This window comes from Scyliorhinus canicula, chromosome 5, assembly GCF_902713615.1.
Source record: "Scyliorhinus canicula chromosome 5, sScyCan1.1, whole genome shotgun sequence".
In the NCBI taxonomy this organism is placed as follows: domain Eukaryota; kingdom Metazoa; phylum Chordata; class Chondrichthyes; order Carcharhiniformes; family Scyliorhinidae; genus Scyliorhinus; species Scyliorhinus canicula.
Window position 1 is genome coordinate 143314961 of NC_052150.1, and position 27807 is coordinate 143342767.

The 27807-nt window shown below is 47.5% G+C and overlaps 1 protein-coding gene across 1 annotated transcript in view; it reads right to left on the minus strand.

Annotated features, from left to right (window-relative positions):
* cntnap2a (contactin associated protein 2a) overlaps positions 1-27807 on the minus strand; it is a 2445269-nt gene that overhangs the window by 24238 nt on the left and 2393224 nt on the right. The window contains exon 22 of the mRNA XM_038797786.1: positions 25734-25961. Coding sequence (XP_038653714.1) covers positions 25734-25961 — 228 coding nt within the window. The remainder of the gene's footprint in view (positions 1-25733; positions 25962-27807) is intronic.

The following is a 27807-nucleotide window of genomic DNA, read 5'->3' on the forward strand; positions in this document are numbered from 1 at the left end:
CCTCCATGACAATAATATCCTTTCTGTGGACCAAAACTGCACAGTACTCCAGGTACGGTCTAACCACGATCCAATACAATTTACGCAAGACCTTACTACTTCTGTACTCAAATCCTGATAAAGGCTAACATTCTATTAGTCTACCTAATAGCTTGTTGCATGTGACTGCTAGCCTTCAGTGACTTACGGACAATGACACCCAGGTCTTTTGTACATCTACGCTTTCTAATTTCTTACCATTTAAGGAAATACTCCGTATATCTGCTCCTTCTACCAAAATGGATTACCTCACATATTTCCACATTATATTCCATCTGGCATGTACTTACCCGCTCACTAAGGATGTGATCTAATGAAAAAGAGACAGCGTCTGTTCAGGGCCGGATTAGAGGGATTGTTCTCTAACAGCACTCAGTTTTCTTTTCGGGCCTCAGTGGACAATGCCCTGCCGAGGCCGCACTAAGGAGCTCTGTTCACCAGTGCAGGAAGTGATTGGTGGGGCCCCCATCTCTTCTACCCCCCCCCCCCCATTGCAATGCCCAACCCCCACCCCAATTCACCTATTGGGAGGGTCCTCGAAGCCCATATGGGCAGGGCACACCTGGACCCGAGCCCCAGCGCGGGCAAAATGTCACACGGGCATCCTGGCAGTGACACCTGGGTGGCATACTGCTAGGATGCCAGACTAGCGCTGCTAGGGTGCCAGACTAGCACTGCTAGGGTGCCCAGGTGGCATCAGCAGTGCCAGGGTACCACTCTACCCTGAGGCTGACCATCTGGGGGCTTCCAATTCGCCTGGGAGACCCCCCCACCAAGTGCCGTTCTGCCTGGTCCCCGTTTGTGAGGACCAGTGCTTAAACGGCATTCAGCTGGGATCTCCTCCGCGAGGCCAGTAGATCCTGGGGGCCGGTTAGATCTGGCGTTGGCAGAGTTAAGTTAACTTCCAAGATCCAGATTGTGATGTCTCGCAGATCTCGCTTGATCTCACGAGGCATCCGGGCAGCATTGTGGTGCAGTGGTTAGCACTGCTGCCTCACGGCGCTGAGGACCCAAGTTAGATCCCGGGTCACTGTCAGTGTGGATTTTGGACATTCTCCCAGTGTCTGTGTGGGTGTCACCCTCACAATCCAAAGGTGTGCTGAGTAGGTAGATTGGCCACGCCAAATTTCTCCTTAATGAAAAAAAAAGTTCTCATGAGGCATAATGATTGTCGAGAAACCCGGAAGAGGCCTCTCGCGGGATCTACCGGCTGCGCTCCGTCCCGATTCCGGTAAATTGCACCCTAAGTCTGTCTAAATCCTCCTGTAGTCTAAATATTCCTGACAACACTCATTTCCACATAGCTTTGTATCATTTGCAAACTTAGAAATATTACATTTGGTCCCCATATCCAAATCACCGATATATATTGTGAACTGCTGGGGCCCCAAGTGCTGATCTTTTCAGTACCCCACAAGCGCAATGCGTGAATGACCCGTTTATTCCCACTCTCTATTTTCTGTGTTACCAATCCTCGATCTATGATAGTATATTGCCTCTTATCCCATGTACTTTTATTTTGCCAATTAACCTCCTATTGTGGACGTTATTAAGTATTCTGAAAGTTCAAATATACTATGTCCATCGACTCTCCTTTATCAATTTTGTTTGTAATATCTTCAAAAAAACTCCAACAAATTTGTCAAACATTTCCTATTCTTAAATCCATGTTGAATATGCCCAATCAGGTCATGACTGTCCGAGTGTCTATTTATCACATCCTTTTTATGTCTCTGGAACTGTTTTCCAAGTCCTCCATTTTGGCTCGCAGACCCTTGTTGGCCTCCATCACCCTCCGCAGCTCCTTACCCATCGAGGTGAGTTGATCACCCTGTTGCGACAATGCATCTTCCACTTCCTTCAGTGTCTTACCCTGCTCCCACACCTCGGCCGATGCCCTTGATATCGTCGCCCTCACCGGGGCATCGCCTTCTCCACCAGCATCTTCAATACCGCCTCCATCTCTTTCCTCATCACCTCCATATGCTTTGGGAACTGTTTTTCAAGTTCCATGACCATCACCTCGGTCATCTTTTCTGCCGTGAAGCAGTGCGGCCTGACCCGGCGACCCAGCCTCCGTCTTCCTTCCAGTTCCTGAGCCGACCCTTCCACTCGACAGCGAACCTTCATTAGCTCCATTCTTCACTTGTGTTTTGGACATCTTCCTTATGCCTTCCTGCACTTATTCAACCAAAAATTGGCCCTGGGACTGGGCATTAAATTCTAAAAAATCAAGCCTCGAGCAGGAGCCCTCCAATGTGCGACCTCCTCCCACATGCCTGCCATATGGCTTCTTGACTACCTTCTCCACCTGCGTTGCCACTTCAGTGACCTATGGACCTATACACCCAGATTCCTCTGCCTGGGGTCTGTCTGTAAAATTATAACAAGACTTGACAGGGCAGCTGCAGGGAGGATGTTCCCGAAGGTGGATGTGTCCAGAAGCAGGGGTCACAGTCTGGGGATACGAGGCAGACCATTTAGGAGAGAGACGAGGGGCGTGTTACTCTGTCCCGCCGCGCCAGATTACTGGTTCAGCATGCCGTCGGGATTCTCCGTTACGCCGGCTGGTCAATGGGGTTTCCCATTGTGAGGCAGCCCCACCCGGCGACCCAGCCCCACGTCTTCGGGAAACCCCCGGACTGCTGGCAAAACGGAGCATCCCGATGGCAGAGAATTCAGCCTGAGAAGTTTCTTCACCATAGAGTGGTGAGCCTGTGGAATTCATTATCACAGGAAGTAGTTGAGGACAAGACATTGTGGGCGGGATTCTCTGTTGCCTGTAGCCGATATCATAATTGGCAATTGGGTGGATAATCCCTTCGGACGCCCAAATCGGGAGCGGCGCTGGTTTGACGCTTCTTTTCGAGTCTCCGTCCCCTTCAAATGGTGTCATCATGTCGTGCGCCATTGAAACGGCGTTGGCGTGTCAATGAAAGGTCCTCCCGCGATTCACTGGCCCCGATGGGCCGAGTTTCCGACCGTGCGGTTGACATGTAGTCTGAGTGGTCAGGAACCTGGCGTGACGACTGCAGACTTTAACCAGCGCCGCCACAGTCGGCCAGGATCCGTGCTGCTTGCCGGGGGGGGGGGGGGGGGGGGGGCTTCCGCGAGGTCTGGGGTGCGGCCAGGGGGTGGCCTGTGGGGTCGCAGTTGGTGGGTCGGGTCTGCGCACGGCCGGTACCATGATGTACGGCACAACCGCTGCAAGTTGTCGCCGTGCGCCACGGACCCGGACATTCTTTGGCCGTTTTTCGCGCAAGAGCCTGGAGTTTCAACTGGCACCACTGCTCGCCCCTCACCGGTCCCGGAATCGGTATGGGTTCAGCGCTGAAAAACGCCTGCAAATTCTCAGTTTCAGCAAGCACTTAGCCTCTGAAATGGAGAATCCAGTATGTTTTCAAGAAGCATTTAAATATTATACTTAGGGTGAAGGGGTCAAAAGATAAGGAGGGAAAGCGGGGTTAGGCTACAGAGTTGGATGATCAGCCATAATAATGAATGGTAGAGCAGACTCGAAGAGTTAAATGGCCTCCTTCTGCTATTTTCTATGTTTCTAACCATATTGAGTCGATGTGAAATGTAGTCTGCATAGTTTTACTTCTTTTTTCAATTGTGAGCTGTAATCCTTGTGGTTATGAGAAGAGAGAACTGTTTGGACGTCTCTTATCTCATTTATAATGAAAGTGAGTGGAGCCACGGCAGGGTGATGGTGGTTGGCTGATCTGGAGTTGCGTGGTTAGGGTTAGTTAAGTCCTCACTGAGCATTTACCCGGGTGTGGTTGGTGAGGTGCAGGATCGACTGGGGTGTAGACGTTGGGGTGTCCTAGGTGTCAGAAGGTGCTGGGCTAGGCCACGTCCGGTGCTGTGGTTGGTATCCTGTTGTCCCTGGAACTGGGTGTGTCCCTTCTTGGAGGTACTTATTCGGGACATCCTGAGAGGCTGGATTTTGATTCTTCTGTGCACGGGGGTCTGAGGTTCCCCTAATGGTCAGGACGCTTTCTTGTTTGAATGAGCAGCTTGTTCTGGGTGATGGGTGCGCTGGGGGAGTCAAGGTCAATGGTGGGGTCCTGATCCTTTGTTACCCTGAGATCCACTCCTGGCAATTCTAGTTCTCCTTCCTTTATGTTTTCTTGGCGGCACTGAATATAATTGGTGTTGACGGCACTGAATATAATCCAAACATGTTGCTGCTGGTCCTCTTTGTATAAATGTATGGAATTATGTTAGTTCTGTGCTGGGCCTGAGATTGTATTATGTTGTGGTGTGTGATATTTTTGTAACACCCTTTTAGAAGTGGGGTTCTCATGTATTTTCATTCTGTTTCCTTTTTTAAATAAAAAGAGTGGGTACAGTGTAGAAAGAATCCACGATTGGTTCCTGCATGGGTGCAGATGGGTCTGGTATCAGAGGAAGTAGGTTTCAGTGTGTCATTGATACCTCTGGCGCTGCTGGAATTGAGGGAGATAATATAGTGGGAAATATTATTCTGAACTCTCATGACAATTTCGAGTATTTGCTGCGTGGGAAGGTGGGCACCATTTTACTCTGTTTTCATGGCCTTATTCTATTTCTCCCTTGTTCTCCAGTTAGGCTTATAGAGGCATCAAAACCGACTAACCCTTCCCTAACCAAACAGATAAAGATAGGGAAAATAGAATATGAATGCAATCTAGCTAAAAACATAAAAATTGACTGTAAAAGCTTCTTTCAGTATGCAAAAAGGAAACGTTTGGCTAAGACAAATATAGGTCGAGCAGAGTCAAGGGAATTCATAATGGGGAATAGAGAAACGGCAGAGAAACTAAATGATTGAATTGAGCTAGTTGTACTGCTGTTCTATCTTCTTCTGCATTCATGTTTGCTGGGACTTTTTTTGCTTACGCGCTGTACCTTTCTTGTGATTTTGTTGTATTGTTTGTCAAAATGTACAACCTGAATAAACACATTTAAGATAAATAGTGGGGTGACAATTGCTACCATCCAATCTTCAGGAATTATTCCAGAATGTATATAATTTGGGAAGATGATCACCAATGCATCCACGATCTCTATAACAACACCTTTCAACATACTCTGACGCATAACATCAGATCCTGGGGACTTAGCAACTTTCAGTCCATTAATTTCTTCAGTACAACCTTCCTATTTGTACTAATTTCCTTCAACTACACATTCTCCTTTGTGCCTTGGATCTCTACATCTGGGCGATTTCCTGTATCTTCCTTAGTGAAAACAGACACAAAGTAATTTAGTTTCTCTGCCGTTTCTCTATTCCCCATTATGAATTCCCTTGACTCTGCTCGACCTACATTTGTCTTAGCCAAACGTTTCCTTTTTGCATACTGAAAGAAGCTTTTACAGTCCATTTTTATGTTTTTAGCTAGATTGCATTCATATTCTATTTTCCCTATCTTTATCTGTTTGGTTAGGGAAAGGTTAGTCAGTTTTGAGTGAGACAGACTTCCCACAGATATTTTACAAATGCAGTCACCTGAAATACAGCAATAATTTAATTTTATTATTTGAGCATGCAAGACAGAAACAGGCCATTACTTCTAGAGGAATAGAATGACCTTGCCTAACTAGCATTGTACAAAATAAATTATGAAAGCAAATAAAAGAGAGAAAATAATTTTATCCCATAAAAAAGGTTTTATTGCCTCTCATGACTCCGACTGCCATATTGCCTCCATAACCTGGATTTATGATGAAAAACCTAAAGAATTCATATGAGTTTTAAGCAGCATTCATTCCATTAAAAAATTCCAACAGAGCGGTAATTGTGTAACTATGAAATTCATTGTAAGCACATTGTATTTGGTAACTAAATCTGTGCTCAATTATGTGCATCAACGCTAAGAATGCCCACAGAACAGATCAAAATAATTTGAGCAATAATGAAAATGAGCTCTTAGGCTAATTTATCTGATCGAGCTATTTGTTAAAATGACAGGAAGCTAGTTGCATGCAAAATGAAACTAAATGAACCGTTACAAGTAGTTGAAAGATTTTCCACAAAACATTGATTATGTTAATATAACACAAGCATATTAATACATGGAATGCACTTAATAAGCAGAATTGGATTCTAAATTCTTACCAAAATACCTTCTATTTAATTTAATTTTGCTCTTGGGACAATGGTGATGCTATCATGGAAGTACTGACTACCCCTGCGGGTGCCCCACTGCTATTTTACCTGTGGCAGGGGAAGTTCACATCAGGTGGGTAGACCGGCAGTTTTAAATGAGCAGGCACGAGTCGAGCAAGGGGGTGGGACTTCTTTTGCGAGTTCCCTGTGCCCATTGGAGGAATCCCTCCCCTCCCCCCTAAAGTCTTACTCTCGCCGCCCTTAATCCTAATCCCATGGACTCCCAAACCAAGACACCCCCACCCTTCCTCAATTCACAGAATCATAGAATTGTTACGCCGCCAAAGGGGACCATTTGGCTCATCGTGTCTGCACCAACTCTCTAAACCAGCATTATGGCTAAGTGCCATTTCTCCGTGCATTCATGTTATCATCTAATGACCTCTTGAATGGCTCAATTGAACTTGCCTCCAACACACTTCCAGGTAGTGCATCCCAGACTCGAACCACTTGTGTGGAAAAGTTTCTCACATTTCATTTGCTTCTTTTCAAAATCATCTTCAATATGTGTCTTCTCTTGATCCTTTTATGAAGGGGAACAGTTTATCTCTCTGTTCTGTCCAGCACCCTCAGAATTTTAAACATCTCTATCAAATCTCCTCTCAGCCTCCCTCTCTCCAAGGACAACAGTCCAAACATCTCCAATCATTTGGATCTGCCAGCCAGACCCTGCCAATACACCAGACAAACCTTCAGTCTGGCTTCCATAACCTCCGCAGTAGAATCTGCTACTGCTGGACAGAGCTGCTGGCCAATCGGATTGATTGGCAGCTCTTTAAGGTGGATTTCCTCCCAAGATGGTCCAATTAAAGTCTCACTGAGTTGTGGGGTAGCTGGATTTTCAGTGTAGTGGTAATGCCACTGGCTAATAAGCCAGGCTAATGCTCTGGGGATGTGGGATCAAATCCCACCATGGCAGCTGGTAAATTTAAATAAAATCTGGAATTGAAATGTACTCTGAAATGAAGTGCTATAAAACTACTGATTGTCACAAAAATCTATCTGGTTCACTAATGTCCTTTAGAAATGGAAATCTGCCATCCTTATGTGGTCTGGCCTCATGTGACTCCAGAATGTGCAAATGTGGTTCACTCTTAACAACCTTTGTGGGCGGTACAGTGACTAGCACTGCTGCCTCGCACCGCCAGGGACCCAGGTTCATTTCCGGCCTTGGGTGACTGTGTGGAGTTTGTACGTTCTCCCAGTGTTTGTGTGGGTTCCATCCGAGTGCTCCGGTTTCCTCCCCAACTGGTCCTCCGGTCCAAAGATGTGCAAGTTTAGGTGGATTGGCCATGCTAAAATTGCCCCTTAGTGTGCAGGTTAGGTGGGGTTATGGGATGGGGCGGGGGAGTAGGCCATGGTAGGGTGCTCTTTCGGAATGTCGGTGCAGACTCAACGGACCAAATGGCCTCCTTCTGCACTGTTGGGATTCTATGTGTAAATGGTCCAGTAATGCACTCAGTTTGAGGGCAATTAAGGCTGGGCCACAAATGACTGTCACATAAAATGTTATTTGTGTTCTCATTTTCTCTCTGTTTCCTTTGTTGAGCTTGTTACTGTTTCTCTGCTTTCTAGTATCACTTGAGGTGAAGGGGGTTGCATGAGTGGCATAGTATTTTTTGGTTCCCAATTTACTGATAGTTAATGTTCTGTGAACTCAGCCACTGTCTTTCGCTGCATCTCATCCCAACTATTCTCCTGCACTCCACTAACTAAAGCTGTTTTGCAGAATTGAGTTAGGGAGATGATGATGTAGCAGTCAAGTCATGGAACCAGTAGCTAGATTAGTAATCCACAAGATCAGGCTAATGCCCTGGGGATATGGATTCAAATCCCACCATAGTGGGATTTAAATTCAGTTAATAAATCTGGAATTGAGAACTAGATGGCAATTCTCCCTTCGCGTTGCTCACACTATTCCCAGACAATAGTGAGCCCTGGCAATGCTTGGGCTGCCCGGTTGGCGCTGCCAGTGTGCCTGGGCAGTGCCAGGGTGCCAATGACACTGCCAAAGGGAGGGGTCCATGGCCATGAAAGAGAGGGCTGAGGGGGCTGAACTGTATGGATGAGGCCTGAATGGGGGTTTTTGAAGGGTGGGGGCATGAAAGGGTTAATGAGGGAGGTGTGTGGGCATTTAGAGATGGGGTGGGCTACCCCTCTGGGGTCGAGGGTTGGTGGTGTTGCCCATATCTGCTGGGGGCACATGATGTCTGTGGGTGTGGGGGCTTCAACTTAACTTTGAGATCGGGATACCCTTTAAAAAGGGCGCCTCAATTTCTGAGCAGTCGGTCTTGCTGGCACCTTTAGTTCCTCACTCCAGATTAAATTATAAATGTGGGATTTTTAGTGAGAAACTCCCCAAGCTTCAAAATAAAAGATTGAGGCCGGAATTCTCCAGCTGTTGGGATTCTCTTTTCCCGCAGGCAGCCCACCCCAGCCCGCAGGTTTTCCTGCAGTCTGGAGTAGCTTCAATGACAAATCCTATTGACAAGTGGCAGGAAGAGAGAATCCTACTGTCAGCACATGGCGTGCCACCGAGAAACACACGGCTGGCTGGGGGACTGGAGAATCCGTGCTAAGGGTGGGAATCCTGCTGGTTACAGGGGTGAGATTCTCACTGGCTTTTCCACACAAAATGGTATTTAAGGGTAGGTCTAACCGAATCGCAACATGGGTCGAGGGTGTTTAACCGGGTGTTTTCCGGTGCTTGCAGTGTCGAGAAAGACCATGCTATCAAATGGGACTCTGTTGCAACCCGGGGCCTCAGCGGGGAACGCCCCGTCGAGCCCGCACTTAAGTCCCGTTTCCTGCACTGAGGAGCTCTGCGCGCCAGAACTCCTCAGTGCAGGAGGAGTTCGGGGCACAGATTTTAAATGGCGGCAGATCTCTCGACCCCTCGACATGACCTATGGATATCCCAGTAAGGGGGTCCTCGGGGGGGGGGGGGGGTCCCCCACCTAACACCAGGCCCAAACCCCGGCATGGGCACTGCCAGCCTAGCAGTGCAACCTGGGTTCCAGCCTGGTACTGCCAGGTGCCAGGCTAGAAGTGCTCAGGTGCCTGGGTGGCACCTGCAGTTCCAGGGTGCCACTCCTCCTGGACGACAACCACATGGTTGTCTCTGATCCCCTGGGACACCCCCCCAAGTGCCGTTCCGCCTGGTCCCCTTTTGTGAGGACCAGCACTGAACAGTGTAAGGTCTCCGAGGCGATGGGGTTAGATCTCAATGCGATGGGGTTAGATCCCAATGCTTTGGGTAGATCAGGTGAGCTGCATATTAGACTAACTGCTCACTCTAATATGCAGATTTGCCAAATACTGGGCAGGATCCAGGTCACGGCTTTCCATTCGACCTCCGTGTGGTAGATCCCTGTAGTCATAGACTATAGGTTGCACTTGTAGTCATTTTTTGGGAGAATCAATCCCCTTGTCTCAGAAATTATGACCTTGAAATTATCACTGATTGTTGTAAAAATACATTTGGTTCACTAATGTCCTGAACCTGTGTCCTTACCTGGCCTGGCCTACGCATGGCTCCAGATCCAAAGCAAAGTGGTTGACTCTTAAGTGCCCTCTGGAATGGCCCAGGAAGTCACTTGGTTCAAGGTAATTAGGGATGAGCAACAAATGCTGGCTTTACCAGCAGCAGTACCCAAATCCCATGAAAATAAAAAAACACTTGTTTTAAGAGGTGTTCATAGTGCTAAAAATAAATAATAGTCGATGGAATGAATGCAGCGTAGAGAAAAACAGTCAGCATTGGTTTTAAAAGTCACTTTTGCTTTTCTACAATACCCAGTTAGCTTGGATATGAACTGGTGCAGATAACGTGGAACTGACAGAAGGTAAGGTTTATCATATCACCATACCACTACTGTCTCATTTGCACAAGCACACTCCAAACTGGGAAGGTGCCTTCCCTTGGAAATGACAACAGAATACAGCCAAACATCAAAGGGACAGAATTGTGAAAAATAAAAGTTAGGACGAACCAAGTCGTGGTCAGGTGATTTGAGAGTTTAAAAACCCACCTCTTATGGCAGAAAGGGAAGGTGAAATTGAAAAGGCTATTGTTTTATCATGCCTGAATTGCCATCACACTTGACTGCCTTGCATAATAAAGAAATTTTCATTTTCTCTGGCAACAATGCTTTGATAGCAAAATGGGTAGTGAGTCAGAAAATGTAAGTTATTGACTTTTGCCTCTATAATAAAGCGAGTATGCATCCTATTTAGAGTAAATCAATCATCAGAACTTTCAACAAAGTAATGTCAGCTTTCCTCAAGTCAATGAGTCCCTTACAACCCATATTAATGAGTCATCTCAATTGCTGCTCAGTTTTCCCACAATTTTACAACATTTATTTTTTCACCTTCTCTAGTGGCTGGAGGGAAGGGAAGGAACTTAACTTCTGATAACAATATCACTCTGAGCTGAGTAGATGCAATTTTCAATGTTAATTAAACTAAATGGAGAAAAATTGGACTCTGTAGTGTCTTTATTTTAGCTTTTATGTGCTCAACGGTTGTAAATAGTGTCAGGAATGTAAGCTCACATCCCAATTGAGCGTGGGATAGATGCCAGCTTGGTTAAATGAATTTGCATGCGCACACCTAACAGCAACAAACACACAGGCAGCTGACCTCAGTGTGTAAAACTGACTTAACGCTGTGCTGTCATTTTTGACTGGATTGTTCCAGCCTACATCCTCTAACATACTAAAATAAAACCAGTTAGACATCAATTCAAATTTCTAAATTCAATCCTGACATAATAAACACAGAAAATAAATGAATCATCCTTGTGTAGTTCCTTCCTGCCCCTCTTCCCTGTGTCTTTAGCTCTCTTTTAGAGTTCTAACCAGGTGCTATGCAGCATGGGTGGTGGAAAGCTGTTGACATGCAATTGAACATAATGCAAATACCACTAGTAGCTCTGAACCTAAAAGGGCCTGCTAGCTACTTGTGATATCAGGCACTCTGCTGATGCATGCAGCCAATGCTTCTTGCAAAGCACAATTTTAACATGCTGCCCGCAATGCAATGAATGGATGTATCTCATTCCCTACATTTAGATTAGCCACTTTCTTCCCATGGTGTGCTTTAAGACAAGGTAGGAAGATTTGTGAGTTAGCTGTGAGGTACTGAAGTGCTTTGCATGTTGGTTGAAATTTAGTTGCATTCACATCAGACAGGAACAAGATAGCAAGCTGCACAATTGCCAGTTTGCTTTAATGAAGACTGGGATGAAAGGAATGGGTGAATGGTTCCACTGCAGATCTCCATTAGTGACCCATTCTCCTTGCATGCTACAAAATCTATGCAGCAGTATTTGATAACACAACTTCCTTCACAGGTACAATTATACAAGATTTAGTACAAATGAAAGCAGATTAGGACCATCTGTCAGCCTAGCTCTCAAAATAATTTTAGAACAAGGTCACCAGTGTCAAGGCGTTTTCATCTGACAGCTGTCATTTCCTCAATAAAGCACATCAACTAACTGATATAATTTCATAAATAACAGACATTAATTCCCAGGGCATTGTCTCCTAGTGGCTAGCTGAATGTGGAATTTATATATGTCTGGTGGCTGTGATGCGACCATCAATTCATTCAGAGACACGAGTTGGAGTAAACTGTGGCTTTAATCGGCTTACAACTGAGCCTGCCTGCGACTATGCTGAACTGAGAGCGGACTCGCAGGACCGCAGCACTTATACTTCCTGCTGGGGGCGGAGCCAAGGGCGGAGCCCTGTACATGCTCCTCATCTCTCTCTGTGGGCAGAGCCGTGCAACGGCTCACAGATGGAGCCCACAGGGACACAGTAATGTGCAGTGTGAATTTATAGTAGTTACACATTCACGCCCTGTTAAAAAAATCAAGTCCGGCGGGGGTGACGGGTCTATAAGTTCAGTCGGTCCGGCGCTCAAAACGTGCGTTGAGACTGACGGAGCACTGGTGTTGCAGCCGTTTCAGATGGCTGTGGAAGGATGTTTGGTGCGAATCCGAGGGTGGACTCCGGTGGTGGTTCTTCCAGAGCTTTGTTCCTGCGGACCGGTGTGACTAGTGGAAGGGGCCGCGGGAAGCAAGTAGGTGCAGGGGCGCAGGGGATAGGAGGTCGGGTGGGTTGTAGTGTGGGCGGTACCTCGGCGGTAGTGGTGGTGGTAGTAGATCCTGCAGGTGCCAGGTCCCGGAGGGAAACGGTGTCCTGTCGGCCATCGGGGTGTTCGACAAACGCGTAGTGGGGGTTTGAGTGCAGGAGCAGGACCCTCTTTAACAGGGGGTCTGTTTTATGTGTCCGGATGTGTTTCCGAAGGAGGACAGGGCCCGGTGTCCTCAACCAGGATGGAAGCGAGGCACCCGTGGTAGTGCCCCAAGGGAAGACAAATTAACCGATCATGAGGAGTCTGGTTTGTGGCCGTACAAAGGAGGGACCTAATAGCATGGAGCGCGTCGGGGAGGACCTCCTGCCAGTGGGAGGTCGGGAGATTCCTGGACCGTAGGGTCAGTAGGACGGTCTTCCAGACTGTCGCGTTCTCCCTCTCCACCTGCCCGTTCCCCCTGGGGTTATAGCTGGTAGTCCTGATGACTGTCTGGGAGGTCATATCGGGGCATGGGATGGCAAACGGGAAACGGGAGAATTCATCTATAATATTGAGAAAGTAGATTTTACGGTTGGTCCAAGGGAGGGGCCCTTTGAAATCAATACTCAGTCATTCATAGGGCCGGGATGTCTTTACCAGGTGGGCCTTGTCTGGTCTACAGAAGTGCGGTTTACACTTCGCGTAGATCGGGCAATTCCTGGTGTCAGCTTTAACCTCCTCGGTGGAGAAAGGTAGATTGCGGGCCTTGATGTAGTAGGCGAGCCGGGTGACCCCCGGGTGGCAGAGGACATTGTGGATAGCCTGCAGTCGATCGTCTTGCGCGCTGGCGCATGTGCCGCGTGACAGGGCATCTGGGGGCTCGTTGAGCTTCCCAGGACGGTATACAATGTCATAATTATAGGTGGAGAATTCGATCCTCCACCACAAGATTTTGTCATTCTTGATTTTGCCCCGCTGCGAGTTATCAAACATAAAGGCAACCGATCTCTGGTCGGTGATGAGGGTAAACCTCCTACCAGCGAGGTAGTGCCTCCAGTGCCGTACGGCTTCCTCAATGGCTTGGGCTTCCTTTTCGACTGAGGAGTGTCGAAGTTCTGAAGCGGAGAGGGTTCGGGAAAAGAACGCGACTGGCCTACCTGCCTGGTTCAGAGTGGCAGCGAGAGCGACCTCTGAGGCGTCGCTCTCCACCTGGAACGGGACGGACTCATCTACCGCCCGCATGGCAGCTTTGGCGATGTCCGTCTTAATGCAGTTGAAGGCCTGGCGTGCCTCGGCTGACAGTGGGAAGAGTGCGGCCTTAAATAGTGGGCGGGCTTTGTCCGCATACTGAGGGACCCACTGGGCGTAGCATGAGAAAAATCCGAGGCACCTCTTGAGGGCCTTGGAACAGTGATGGAGAGGGAGTGGAGAGGGAGTTGTAAGAGGGGGCGCATACGGTCAGGGTCGGATCCTAGGACCCTGTTTTCCACGTTGTAGCCGAGGATGGCTAGTCTGGTTGTGCGGAAAACGCATTTCTCCTTATTATATGTGAGATTGAGTTTTTGGGCAGTCTGGAGAAATCGGTGGAGGTTGGCGTCGTGGTCCTACTGGTCATGGCCACAGATGGTGACGTTATCCAAGTACAGAAACGTGGCCCGCAGCCCGTACTGGTCCACCATTCGGTCCATTGCTCGTTGGAACACCAAAACCCCGTTCGTGACGCCAAAGGGAACCCGGAGGAAATGGAAAAGGCGGCAATCTGCCTCGAACGCCGTGTAGATATAGAACATAGAACATTACAGCGCAGTACGGGCCCTTCGGACCTCGATGTTGCGCCGACCCGTGAAACCATCTGAAGCCTATCTGACCTACACTATTCCATTTTCATCCATATGTCTATCCAGTGACCACTTAAATGCCCTTAAAGTTGGCGAGTCTACTACTGTTGTAGGCAGGGCGTTCCACACACCTACTACTCTCTGAGTAAAGAAACTGCCTCTGACATCTGTCCTATATCTACCACCCCTCAATTTAAAGCTATGTCCCCTCGTGTTGGTCATCACCATCCGAGGAAAAAGACTCTCACTGTCCACCCTATCTAACCCTCTGACTATCTTATATGTCTCTATTAAGTCACCTCTCAGCCTTCTCCTCTCTAACGAAAACAACCCCAAGTCCCTGAGCCTTTCCTCGTAATACCCTCCCTCCATACCAGGCAACATCCTAGTAAATCTCCTCTGAACCCTTTCCAAAGCTTCCACATCCTTCCTATAATGTGGTGACCAGAACTGCAGGCAGTACTCCAGGAGTGGCCGCACCAGAGTTATGTACAGCTGCAGCATGACCTTGTGGCTCCGAAACTCAATCCCCCTACTGATAAAGGCTAGCACACCATATGCCTTCTGAACAGCCTTATTAACCTGGGTGGCAACTTTCAGGGATTTATGTACCTGGATGCCGAGATCTCTCTGTTCATCTACACTACCAAGAATCTTGCCATTAGCCCAGTACTCTGCATTCCTGTTACTCCTTCCAAAGTGAACCACCTCACACTTTTCCGCATTAAACTCCATCTGCCACCTCACAGCCCAGCTCTGCAGCTTATCTATGTCCCTCTGTATCCTATAACATCGTTCAGCACTATCCACAACTCCACCGACCTTCGTGTCATCTGCAAATTTACTAACCCAAACTTCTACACCCTCTTCCAGGTCATTTATAAAAATTACAAACAGCAGTGGCCCCAAAACAGATCCTTGCGGTACACCACTAGTAACTGAACTCCAGGATGAACATTTGCCATCAACCACCACCCTCTGTCTTCTTTCAGCTAGCCAATTACTGATCCAAACCGCTAAATCACCTTCAATCCCATACTTCCTTATTTTCTGCAATAGCCTACCGTGTGGAACCTTATCAAACGCCTTACTGAAATCCATATACACCACATCAACCGCTTTACCCTCATCCACCTGTTTGGTCACCTTCTCAAAAAACTCAATAAGGTTTGTGAGGCATGACCTACCCTTCACAAAACCGTGTTGACTATCGCTAATCAACTTGTTCTTTTCAAGATGATTATAAACCCTATCTCTTATAACCTTTTCTAACATTTTACCCACAACTGAAGTAAGGCTCACAGGTCTATAATTACCAGGGTTGTCTCTACTCCCCTTCTTGAACAAGGGGACAACATTTGCTATCCTCCAGTCTTCCGGCACTATTCCTGTCGACAAAGACAACATAAAGATCAAGGACAAAGGCTCTGCAATCTCCTCCCTGGCTTCCCAGAGAATCCTAGGATAAATCCCATCTGGCCCAGGGGACGTATCTATTTTTACACTTTCCAAAATTTCTAACACCTCCTCCTTATGAACTTCAATTCCATCTAGCCTGGTCGACTGAACCTGAGTATTCTCCTCGACAACATTGTCTTTCTCCAGTGTAAACACTGACGAAAAATATCCATTTAACGCTTCCCCTATCTCTTCTGATTCCACACACAACTTTCCACTACATCCTTGATTGGCCCTAATCTTACTCTAGTCATTCTTTTGTTCCTGATATACCTATAGAAAGCCTTAGGGTTTTCCTTGATCCTATCCACCAACGACTTTTCGTGTCCTCTCCTCGCTCTTCTTAACTCTCCCTTTAGGTCCTTCCTGGCTAACTTGTAACTCTCAAGTGCCCTAACTGAGCCTTCATGTCTCATCCTAACATAAGCCTTCTTCTTCCTCTTGACAAGTGCTTCAACTTCCTTAGTAAACCACGGTTCCCTTGCTCGACAACTTCCTCCCTGCCTGACAGGTACATACTTATCAAGGACACGCAGTAGCTGTTCCTTGAGAAAGCTCCACATTTCGATTGTACCCATCCCCTGCAGTTTCCTTCCCCATCCTATACATCCTAAATCATGCCGAATACCATCATAATTGCCTTTGCCCCAGCTATAATTCTTGCCTTGCGGTATATACCTATCCCTGCCCATTGCTAAAGTAAACATAACCGAATTGTGATCACTATCACCAAAGTGCTCAGCTGCATCTAAATCTAACACCTGGCCGGGTTCATTGCCCAGTACCAAATCCAATGTGGCTTCGCCCCTTGTTGGCCTGTCTACATACTGTGTCAGAAAACCCTCCTGCACACACTGCACAAAAACTGACCCATCTATAGTACTCGAAGGGGGAGGGGGAGCAGCCCCAAGTCGTAGTCCACATTGGCACTAACGACATAGGTAGGAAAGGGGACAAGGATGTCAGGCAGGCCTTTAGGGAGCTAGGATGGAAGCTCAGAGCGAGAACAAACAGAGTTGTTATCTCTGGGTTGTTGCCCGTGCCACGTGATAGTGAGATGAGGAATAGGGAGAGAGAGCAATTAAACACGTGGCTACAGGGATGGTGCAGGCGGGAGGGATTCAGATTTTTGGATAACTGGGGCTCTTTCTGGGGAAGGTGGGACCTCTATAGACAGGATGGTCTACATCTGAACCTGAGGGGCACCAATATCCTGGGGGGGAGATTTGTTAGTGCTCTTTGGGGGGGTTTAAACTAATTCAGCAGGGGCATGGGAACCTGGATTGTAGTTTTGGGGTACGGGAGATTGAGAGTATGGAGGTCAGGAGCACAGATTTGACTTCTCAGGAGGGTGCCAGTGTTCAGGTAGGTGGTTTGAAGTGTGTCTACTTCAATGCCAGGAGTATACGAAATAAGGTAGGGGAACTGGCAGCATGGGTTGGTACCTGGGACTTCGACGTTGTGGCCATTTCAGAGACATGGATAGAGCAGGGACAGGAATGGTTGTTGCAGGTTCCGGGGTTTAGGTGTTTTAGTAAGCTCAGAGAAGGGGGCAAAAGAGGGGGAGGTGTGGCGCTGCTAGTCAAGGACAGTATTACGGTGGCGGAAAGGATGCTAGATGGGGACTCTTCTTCTGAGGTAGTATGGGCTGAGGTTAGAAACAGGAAAGGAGAGGTCACCCTGTTGGGAGTTTTCTATAGGCCACCTAATAGTTCTAGGGATGTAGAGGAAAGGATGGCGAAGATGATTCTGGAAAAGAGCGAAAGTAACAGGGTAGTTGTTATGGGAGACTTTAACTTTCCAAATATTGACTGGAAAAGATATAGTTCGAGTACATTAGATGGGTCGTTCTTTGTACAATGTGTGCAGGAGGGTTTCCTGACACAATATGTTGACAGGCCAACAAGAGGCGAGGCCACATTGGATTTGGTTTTGGGTAATGAACCAGGCCAGGTGTTAGATCTGGAGGTAGGTGAGCACTTTGGAAACAGTGACCACAATTCGGTGACCTTTACGTTAGTGATGGAAAGGGATAAGTATACCCCGCAGGGCAAGAGTTATAGCTGGGGGAAGGGCAATTATGATGCCATTAGACATGACTTAGGATGTGTTGGTTGGAGAAGTAGGCTGCAAGGGTTGGGCACACTGGATATGTGGAGCTTGTTCAAGGAACAGCTATTGCATGTTCTTGATAAGTACGTACCAGTCAGGCAGGGAGGAAGGGGTCGAGCGAGGGAACCGTGGTTTACCAAAGAAGTGGAATCTCTTGTTAAGAGGAAGAAGGAGGCCTATGTGAAGATGAGGCATGAAGTTTCAGTTGGGGCGCTTGATAGTTACAAGGAAGCGAGGAAGGATCTAAAGAGAGAGCTGAGACGAGCAAGGAGGGGACATGAGAAGTCTTTGGCAGGTAGGATCAAGGAAAACCCAAAAGCTTTCTATAGGTATGTCAGGAATAAAAGAATGACTAGGGTAAGAGTAGGGCCAGTCAAGGACAGTGGTGGGAAGTTGTGTGTGGAGGCTGAGGAGATAAGCGAGATACTAAATGAATACTTTTCATCAGTATTCACTCAAGAAAAAGATAATATTGTGGAGGAGAATGCTGAGACCCAGGCTATTAGAATAGATGGCATTGAGGTGCGTAGGGAAGAAGTGTTGGCAATTCTGGACAAGGTGAAAATAGATAAGTCCCCGGGGCCGAATGGGATTTATCCTAGGATTCTCTGGGAAGCCAGGGAAGAGATTGCTGAGCCTTTGGCTTTGATTTTTAGGTCATCATTGGCTACAGGAATAGTGCCAGAGGACTGGAGGATAGCAAATGTGGTCCCTTTGTTCAAGAAGGGGAGTAGAGATAACCCCGGTAACTATAGGCCGGTGAGCCTAACGTCTGTGGTGGGTAAGGTCTTGGAGAGGATTATAAAAGATACGATTTATAATCATCTAGATAGGAATAATATGATTAGGGATAGTCAGCATGGTTTTGTGAAGGGTAGGTCATGCCTCACAAACCTTATCGAGTTCTTTGAGAAGGTGACTGAACAGGTAGACGAGGGTAGAGCAGTTGATGTGGTGTATATGGATTTCAGTAAAGCGTTTGATAAGGTTCCCCACGGTCGGCTATTGCAGAAAATACGGAGGCTGGGGATTGAGGGTGATTTAGAGATGTGGATCAGAAATTGGCTAGTTGAAAGAAGACAGAGAGTGGTAGTTGATGGGAAATGTTCAGAATGGAGTTCAGTTACGAGTGGCGTACCACAAGGATCTGTTCTGGGGCCGTTGCTGTTTGTCATTTTTATAAATGACCTAGAGGAGGGCGCAGAAGGATGGGTGAGTAAATTTGCAGACGACACTAAAGTCGGTGGAGTTGTAGACAGTGCGGAAGGATGTTGCAGGTTACAGAGGGACATAGATAAGCTGCAGAGCTGGGCTGAGAGGTGGCAAATGGAGTTTAATGTGGAGAAGTGTGAGGTGATTCACTTTGGAAAGAATAACAGGAATGCGGAATATTTGGCTAATGGTAAAATTCTTGGTAGTGTGGATGAGCAGAGGGATCTCGGTGTCCATGTACATAGATCCCTGAAAGTTGCCACCCAGGTTGATAGGGTTGTGAAGAAGGCCTATGGTGTGTTGGCCTTTATTGGTAGAGGGATTGAGTTCCGGAGCCATGAGGTCATGTTGCAGTTGTACAAAACTCTAGTACGGCCGCATTTGGAGTATTGCGTACAGTTCTGGTCGCCTCATTATAGGAAGGACGTGGAAGCTTTGGAACGGGTGCAGAGGAGATTTACCAGGATGTTGCCTGGTATGGAGGGAAAATCTTATGAGGAAAGGCTGATGGACTTGAGGTTGTTTTCGTTAGAGAGAAGAAGGTTAAGAGGTGACTTAATAGAGGCATACAAAATGATCAGAGGGTTAGATAGGGTGGACAGCGAGAGCCTTCTCCCGCGGATGGAGGTGGCTAGCACGAGGGGATATAGCCTTAAATTGAGGGGTAATAGATATAGGACAGAGGTCAGAGGTGGGTTTTTTACGCAAAGAGTGGTGAGGCCGTGGAATGCCCTACCTGCAACAGTAGTGAACTCGCCAACATTGAGGGCATTTAAAAATTTATTGGATAAGCATATGGATGATAAGGGCATAGTGTAGGTTAGATGGCCTTTAGTTTTTTTTTTCCATGTCGGTGCAACATCGAGGGCCGAAGGGCCTGTACTGCGCTGTATCGTTCGATGTTCTATAGTATTTCCAATCAATATTTGGAAAGTTAAAGTCCCCCATAACAACTACCCTGTTACTCTCACTCCTGTCGAGAATCATCTTTGCAATCCTTTCCTCTACATCTCTGGAACTATTCGGCGATCTATAGACAACTCCCAACAGGGTGACCTCTCCTCTCCTGTTCCTAACCTCGGCTCATACTACCTCAGTAGACGAGTCCTCAAACGTCCTTTCTACCGCCGTAATACTTTCCTTGATTAACAATGCCACCCCCCCCCCCCTCTTTTACCATCTTTTCTGTTCTTACAGAAACATCTAAATCCTGGAACCTGCAACAACCATTCCTGTCCCTGCTCTACCCATGTCTCCGAAATCGCCACAACATCGTCGGCCGTGCGTCACGGACACTTTCATTCAGGAACATTTTAAATTGGAGTGAAATAACATAAACACAGTAAGACTTTTTTTTCCGAAACAATTTATCAAACGAATGCAAAGCATCAAAAGGACTCGGCGTTGGACAGTAAGTGATGGGGGTATCCTGGTGTAGTGGCGGTCCTCCGGAGACGGATTGGGAGCTGGTGGTATCCTGACTTCGGATCCACCATGGATAATATGCGGTACTGGGCGATCTGATTTACCATGTCTGCAATCCGGGGGAGGGGGTAAGCATCGAGGTGCGTGAACAGGTTAATGGTCTGGCTGTAATGAACCACCATCCGGAACTTTTCCCCGGTCTTGACGACCACCACCTGAGCTCTCCAGGGGCTATTACTGGCCTCTATGACTCCTTCACGTAACAGACGCCGGACTTCGGATCTGATAAATACCCTGTACTGCAGGCTATACCTCCTGCTGCTGATGGTCACTGGTTTGCAATTGGCAGTGAGATTAGCGAAGAGTGGAGGGGGGTCGATTTTCAGCGTTGCTAGACTACATATAGTGAGTGGGGGAAGAGGTCCGCCGTAACTGAGTATTAGGCTCCTGAGGTTGCACTGGAAATCCAGTCCTCGGAGGAGGGGGGCGCAGAGGTCTGGGAGCACATATAGTCGGAAGTTGGTGTAGTTAGCGCCCTGTATTGTTAACGTCGCAATAGTACACCCCTGTATCTGAACGTAGTGCGACCCTGAGGCGAGGGAGATTGTTTGCTGTGTCGGAAATATCGGGAGTGAGCAGCGCCTTACCAGATCTGGGTGAACAAAGCTCTCAGTGCTCCCGGAGTCGAACAGGCACGGTGTCTCGTATCCGTTGATCTGGACGAACATCATGGAGCTCTTGAGGTGCTTTGGCCGCGACTGATCCAAAGTGACTGCAATGAGCTGCGGGTAGTCGGTGGCGCAGTCGGCGGTGCTGGAGCGGCCCCGTGATGACTGTCCGCGGAGGTCATAGTCGGCGAGTGGTGTAGCGGGCGATGGCCAAGATGGCTGCTTCGGTTGATCGCACGTGGCGGGCGGCGAGGAAGATGGCATCCAAGATGGCCACCCCCATGCATCGCACGTGGCGGGCGGCGAGGAAGATGGCGCCCAAGATGACGGTCCCCATGAATCGCACATGGCCGGCTGCGTGGGGGAGGATTGCCAAGATGGCGGCCCCTGTGAGTCGCACATGTTGTGCGGAGGCAGAGTCGGCAGACACGCTGCCACATTGCGGGGTCTGCGGGCCTGGGAGTCGGAGGAGCGAGTGTTTGGGTTAGGGTTCGAGTTAGAGTTTTTAGCTTTGGCCAGGCAGACCTTAGCAAAGTGCCCTTTCCGCCCGCAGCTGCTGCAGGTCGCGTTGTGGGCTGGGCAGTGCTGCTGGGGGTGTTGGGGCTGGCCGCAAAAGTGGCATGATAGCCCCCCGTGGTGGGTGGGTGGCTGTGCGGCGCAGGCCTGAGGCAGTCTCTGGTCGGGGGTCCACGATGGGGTCACGTGATCGGCGGGGAACGCATTTAAACTTTGGAACCGTGTCCTCCAGGTCCTGGGCCCCTTTTTCGAGAAGACGCTGCCGCACATAATTGGATCAGACCCCTGCAACATACACGTCTCGGACGGCGAGTTCCATGTGCTGGGAGGCTGTCACGGCCTGGAAGTTACACTCTCGTGCTAGAGCTTTAAGGTCGCGCATGGTCTTCTAGCGACTTTGCAGGGCGCTGGCGGCGAGTTGTAAAAATGTGCCGCACGTACAGGGGGTCGAGTATCATGAGGGCCTCAGTATAAGTGTCAGTTACATCAAGTTGAGTTGAAATACGATGGCTCACCCATGCGTAGAGAAGACTGAGTTTCTGTTCTTCTGTAACAGAGGAGGTAGTCGACGCAGCCAGATAGGCCTTGAAGCACCAAAGCCAGTGCAAAAAAAAATCCTTTGCTTCTGCGGCTTGTGGATCGAGTTCCAGTCGATCAGGTTTGAGGGCTGATTCCATAGTACGTTTTAAGCCGATTAAATTGATGCGACCATCAATTCATTCAGAGACACGAGTTGAAGTAAACTGTGGCTTTAATCGGCTTACAACTGAGCCTGCCTGCGACTATGCTGAACTGAGAGCGGACTCGCAGGACCGCAGCACTTATACTTCCTGCTGGGGGCGAAGCCAAGGGCGGAGTCCTGTACATGCTCCTCATCTCCCTCTGTGGGCAGAGCCGCGCAACGGCTCACAGATGGAGCCCACAGGGACACAATAATGTACAGTGTGAATTTATAGTGGTTACACATTCACCACAGACTGTAGGTGGGTAGATGATCTGTTTCCAGGAGTTTAATACAGCTTTTACAAAGTCATGGGGCTACAGATTACCGGCGGGGGGAGGCCGCCTGTCCCCTCCCACCTCACAGAAGTGAAATTGGTTGGAAACCAACTCGTCTGCACCAGCCTACCCTGCAGCTTTTATGTACTGCGGGTGGGCTAAATTGCTTGATAAGAGGGACTTCTGCTCCGCACTGGGAAGGTTGTCCCACCCTTTGGAGCTGCTGGCCAATCACATTGTCTCGCAGCTCCAGGAGTGCCAAGATCTCAAGGGGCCTCACGGTAGCAGGGGCCTCACGGTAGTAGGGGCCTCACGGTAGCATGGTGGTTAGCATCAATGCTTTACAGCTCCAGGGTCCCAGGTTCGATTCCCGGCTGGGTCACTGTCTGTGTGGAGTCTGCACGTCCTCCCCGTGTGTGCGTGGGTTTCCTCCGGGTGCTCCGGTTTCCTCCCACAGTCCAAAGATGTGCGGGTTAGGTGGATTGGCCATGCTAAATTGCCCATAGTGTAAGGTTAATGGGGGGATTGTTGGGTTACGGGTATACGGGTTACGTGGATTTAAGTGGGGTGATCATTGCTCGGCACAACATCGAGGGCCGAAGGGCCTGTTCTGTGCTGTACTGTTCTATGTTGTTCTATGTTCTATCTCATTAATAGGTGCTGCTAGGACTGCAACCAGTCTCAAGAAGATGGCGCAATGGATACTGGAGGAAGGTAATTTTGGGGTATTGGGAGGAGAGGTCAACTGTATTATGGTCTAGGCAGTGTATTATTGGGATCAACTGGCTTGTTACCAAGCTCAACGGAACCGTGATTATTTATTTAAATATGGCAGGCGGGCTGCCGATTTCAGCACCGCCCACTTACTGTCTTTTGGGGGTGAGCAACTACCCTATTTTTCGTTGCTACCCCTACCAGCCCCCATGCTGAAAACATGCCCAGTGGGAGCATGTAAAATTCAGCTCATGGCTTTCATCAGAAATCGATTTGGTAATATAATTGTTTAAAATGCTGCAATTTTCAAAATGGGAGCAGGGTAAAAGCCAGCTATAACAATTGATAGCAGCATGATATTCTGATTCCAGAAAGAATACAAAAAAGGTGCAAATATCAGTTTTGTTACTGTAAAAGAAAGCAGGTAAGAATGTTAGGAAAAAATCTTAGATTTTAATTGGATGAAAAGATGGGAATTACCAATTATTTAAAACAATCCAAATGGTGACAGTTGAATGGTGTTTGATATCATTTGGCACGTCTCAATGAACTCTTTAGTGTGAATAAGGTTAACTGCATGAATTTATTAACAAGAACTATGTACATATATACAGTAAAGGGTTCAAGCTGAGGTGTTGCCATGCTTGCTTATGCACATAGCTCTGTCCAACACTAGACTGACTCCAAGGTGGGATCATGTGTTCTTTACAATGTCTACAGGCTCCACAATCTGATTCACTCCATTATCATTGGTTGACTCCATTCCCGCTCAGTGGGCTGGACATCATCCTTCTCCGTTATTCCCCCACCCTCCAAGTACACAGGGACAGAAAAAATAACTAATTATTAGGATTTCACATGCTCTTAATTGGACACTCCCCTCAATCTGAACCATCTGAAATTCAGGGATTGGTGCCTTGAACACAACATGCCCTTTCTAAAGTCGGGCTCGGAGTCTGCATGGCCTCCGAACTTAGCATTCCAGCAGCAAGGGTTCAGAGAAAGCTATGAACTTTCATGGCGCATTTGCACGGTGCTTGCTGCACACATTGATTGAAAACCACTGCTTTACATCATTTTGTGGCAGTACTATACTCATACCCAGTTCCACATTAAGCCAATATGTGCCAGGCCCTCTGTTGAGACCGAAGGCAAGGACTCCACACATAGCCAGATTGACAGGATACAAGGTTTATTCTACTACTCCACAATACAATAACTGTCTACTCACTTGATGCGCAATCAATAACTACTGAAACGAGGAAGTAGTCCGAATTGAAGGCTTTAATCAACAAGATATTTCCCCAGCAGCTCGAGTACAGAAAGAAGGTTGGCTGCTGGGAAACACGGGTTCTTATACCCCGCCTCATTGGGCGGAGCTACCTTACGTTCCGACCAATGAAATGCAAACACTTGGGACAATGAGCCGCGAGCCTTCTCCACCAATGGTAGCTCACACTCCCAGGTACCGTAGTACCTCTAGTCATACTACCACACCACTCCTCTCCGGGTCCTCGCCGACCCCCCGACCTGCTCCCAGGTCAGGGTTTATATCCTATGGGGATTCCTCCAATTGGGAGGAAGCTCTGCCCCCTAATCACCTGGGGGTTTTGTATTCCAAGGTGTAGGAGGGGAATTTGATACAATGTAGATCTGACCCCTTGAGGTTGTAACACTCTCATACTGCAATGACTTGCCTTTCCAACCTTATAATTGTTTATAGAACTATAGAACAGTACAGCACAGAACAGGCCCTTCGGCCCTCAATGTTGTGCCGAGCCATGATCACCCTACTCAAACCCACGTATCCACCCTATACCCGTAACCCAACAACCCCCCCCTTAACCTTACTTTTATTAGGACACTACGGGCAATTTAGCATGGCCAATCCACCTAACCCGCACATCTTTGGACTGTGGGAGGAAACCGGAGCACCCGGAGGAAACCCACGCACACAGGGGGAGGACGTACAGACTCCACACAGACAGTGACCCAGCCGGGAATCGAACCTGGGACCCTGGAGCTGTGAAGCATTTATGTTTTTATTTTTAAAAGTCCCTCCATACTTCTCACGGTTTCTGTTATGATACATGCGGATTCAACTTTTGAAGAGTTAGTTATATTGCACATATTGATATATATTATAATAAATAAAATCAAGACATTAATCTCGCATTATGAATGCTGCTGGAGTCATGTCAATCTGAATAGGAGGAGATAATCTGATGAAAATTACAGAAAATATTCTTCAAATATTTCCTGTCATAAATTTCATTTACATGGCTCCTGGGGAACAATGTGTGCCATTAAATTTTAGACTTTCACAAGTGTGACCTTCCAGTAAGTGCACAGAGAATCTGGCGTATCCGTAATGAATGAGTGATTCAGTTGAATCTTTCTCACTGCCCAGGCAGTAAAGTAAAAATTACACCATAATGTATCAGAAGATTAATAGTAAATTGAAAAGTGAAACAATGAACAGTTTTTATTTCAGATACTACTCCCTCATACCTGAGCCAAAATGCCAGGGATCTGTTGCAGCTGGCATTGGTGAAATGGTTAAAGGGGATGCACCACAATTGGATTCAACAAATTCTCCTTCGACACTGACTGCAGAAGAAGTGCTGGGCCTCAGTGCAGCCTTGAGTGGGGCAATCTGGTTAAACTGAACTCGTGACAGGCAACCGACAAAACCCGGCGTATTATACTTCTGTACCTCCTGGTCAATGTTCCCAATTTCTGCAACAACAACAAAAACGTCTGTTAAAATAAACATTAAGTATCAGATTCAATCTGAACATGGACACTGTATTTCAACAGATTATTTTATTGATTAGAAAACTGCCTGAAAGGCAATCTTTCAAAACAAGTAATCATACTCAGTTTAGTATACTTTGGGTAAGGGTGAGAAAAAGAAGTTGCAATATGCATACAAATAGAATAATAATAATTTTTTAAATTATAAATTTAGAGTACCCAATTCACTTTTTCCAATTAAGGGGCAATTTAGCATGGCCAATTCACCAACCTGCACCTCTTTGGGTTGTGTGGGCGAAGAAGCAAACACGGGGAGAATGTGCAAACTCCACATGGACAGTGACCCAGAGACGGGAACGAACCTGGGACCTCGGCGCCGTGAGGCAGCAGGGCTAACCCATTGCGCCACCGTGCTGCCCTTCATTTGCCCATATAATAAAAGGTGCATGCTAATACAATATAAATATTGCATCCAATGTCTTTAAATTAACAGTTAAACGAGTTACTAACTAGATTCTCAAAGCAGGAATAGGGAGGGATAGTTGACACCTATTGCTTGAAATTCCAGCACCTTGTTTTGGAATTGGTCTCCAGTGGCTTGAGCTCAACCTCAGGGCTTCTGAGCCAAGGTGCAGCAGGAGTCACTGCCAAACATCAGGAAGGCTGAGAGTTTCCTGGAGATGATCACCTCATGGGCAGTGAGAGTTCAGGACTGGAGATGGGTGGCTGACTGGAAGAGTAGGTAGAGGAAGTAAGTGCAGGAGTCTTAGGCGGTGTGTACCACATTCAGATACTCAGCATTGGAGACACCTGGAATGAGGGCAGTGTGGACCACCAGCACTAAGGGCAAAGGACTCTACAGTGGATAAAGAGCAAGATATTGAAATGCAATTGTTGTTGGACATTCCATTGTTGGGGAATAGGCAGACATTTCTGGAACCGCCATTGAGAGCCCCACATGGTGTGCTGCCTTCCTGATGCTAGGGTAAAGGACATCATGGAGAGGTTGCAGAATATTCTTCAGGACAGTGAGTCATAAATTGTGGCACACATCAGCACCAATGACACAGAAAGGGCAGGCTTGAGGTTCCATGGAGCAGGGGTTGGAAGTTAAAAAGCAGGACTTCAAAAAGTAGTAGTCTCTGGATATCTGTCTTTGCCATGTGATAGTGAGAGTAGAAATAGGAAGATTGGGAGGATCAATGCATGGCTTGAAGATGATGCAGGAAGAAGAATTCCATTTATTGGGCTATTGGGACAAGTTCTGAGGTAAGAGGTACGTATTTGAAAAGGCTAGGTTGCACCACAGTACACCTGGGACCAAAGTCCCAAAATGAAGGTTCACTCTTGCGGTTGAGGACCATTTAAACTAAATTGGCAGCAAGATGGACATCAGCATATGGAAGCAGAAAAGAGGAATCAGGTGCATAAGGGAGTGAGTGTTATATAGTACTAGGAAAGGATGTAGTACCATGATTGATTGGAACAGGCTAATGCAAGTCAACTTGGGTAGTTATTTAACTTGATCATTTTTACATTATATTCACTGTGTGCAGGACAGGGGAGAGATGGTCGGTAGGATGGTTCCTCCTTTTTCCACTTCTCGACTGACTGCAACAGGGTGTATTTTAAAGAATAAGGGCACAGTCTTCCAGCCTCGTTACACTCGTGCTCAAATGAAACGGGACCAGTAAATAGCGCGAGGGACAAAAACGAGATCCGCGCCAGGCGTCGAACACTTTTCAATGCAACTAGCCCACTCCCGCAGGCGAAATCAGGATTTCACTGCAGGATGACAAGAAACCAATTATCACCACTTAAGCCCCAT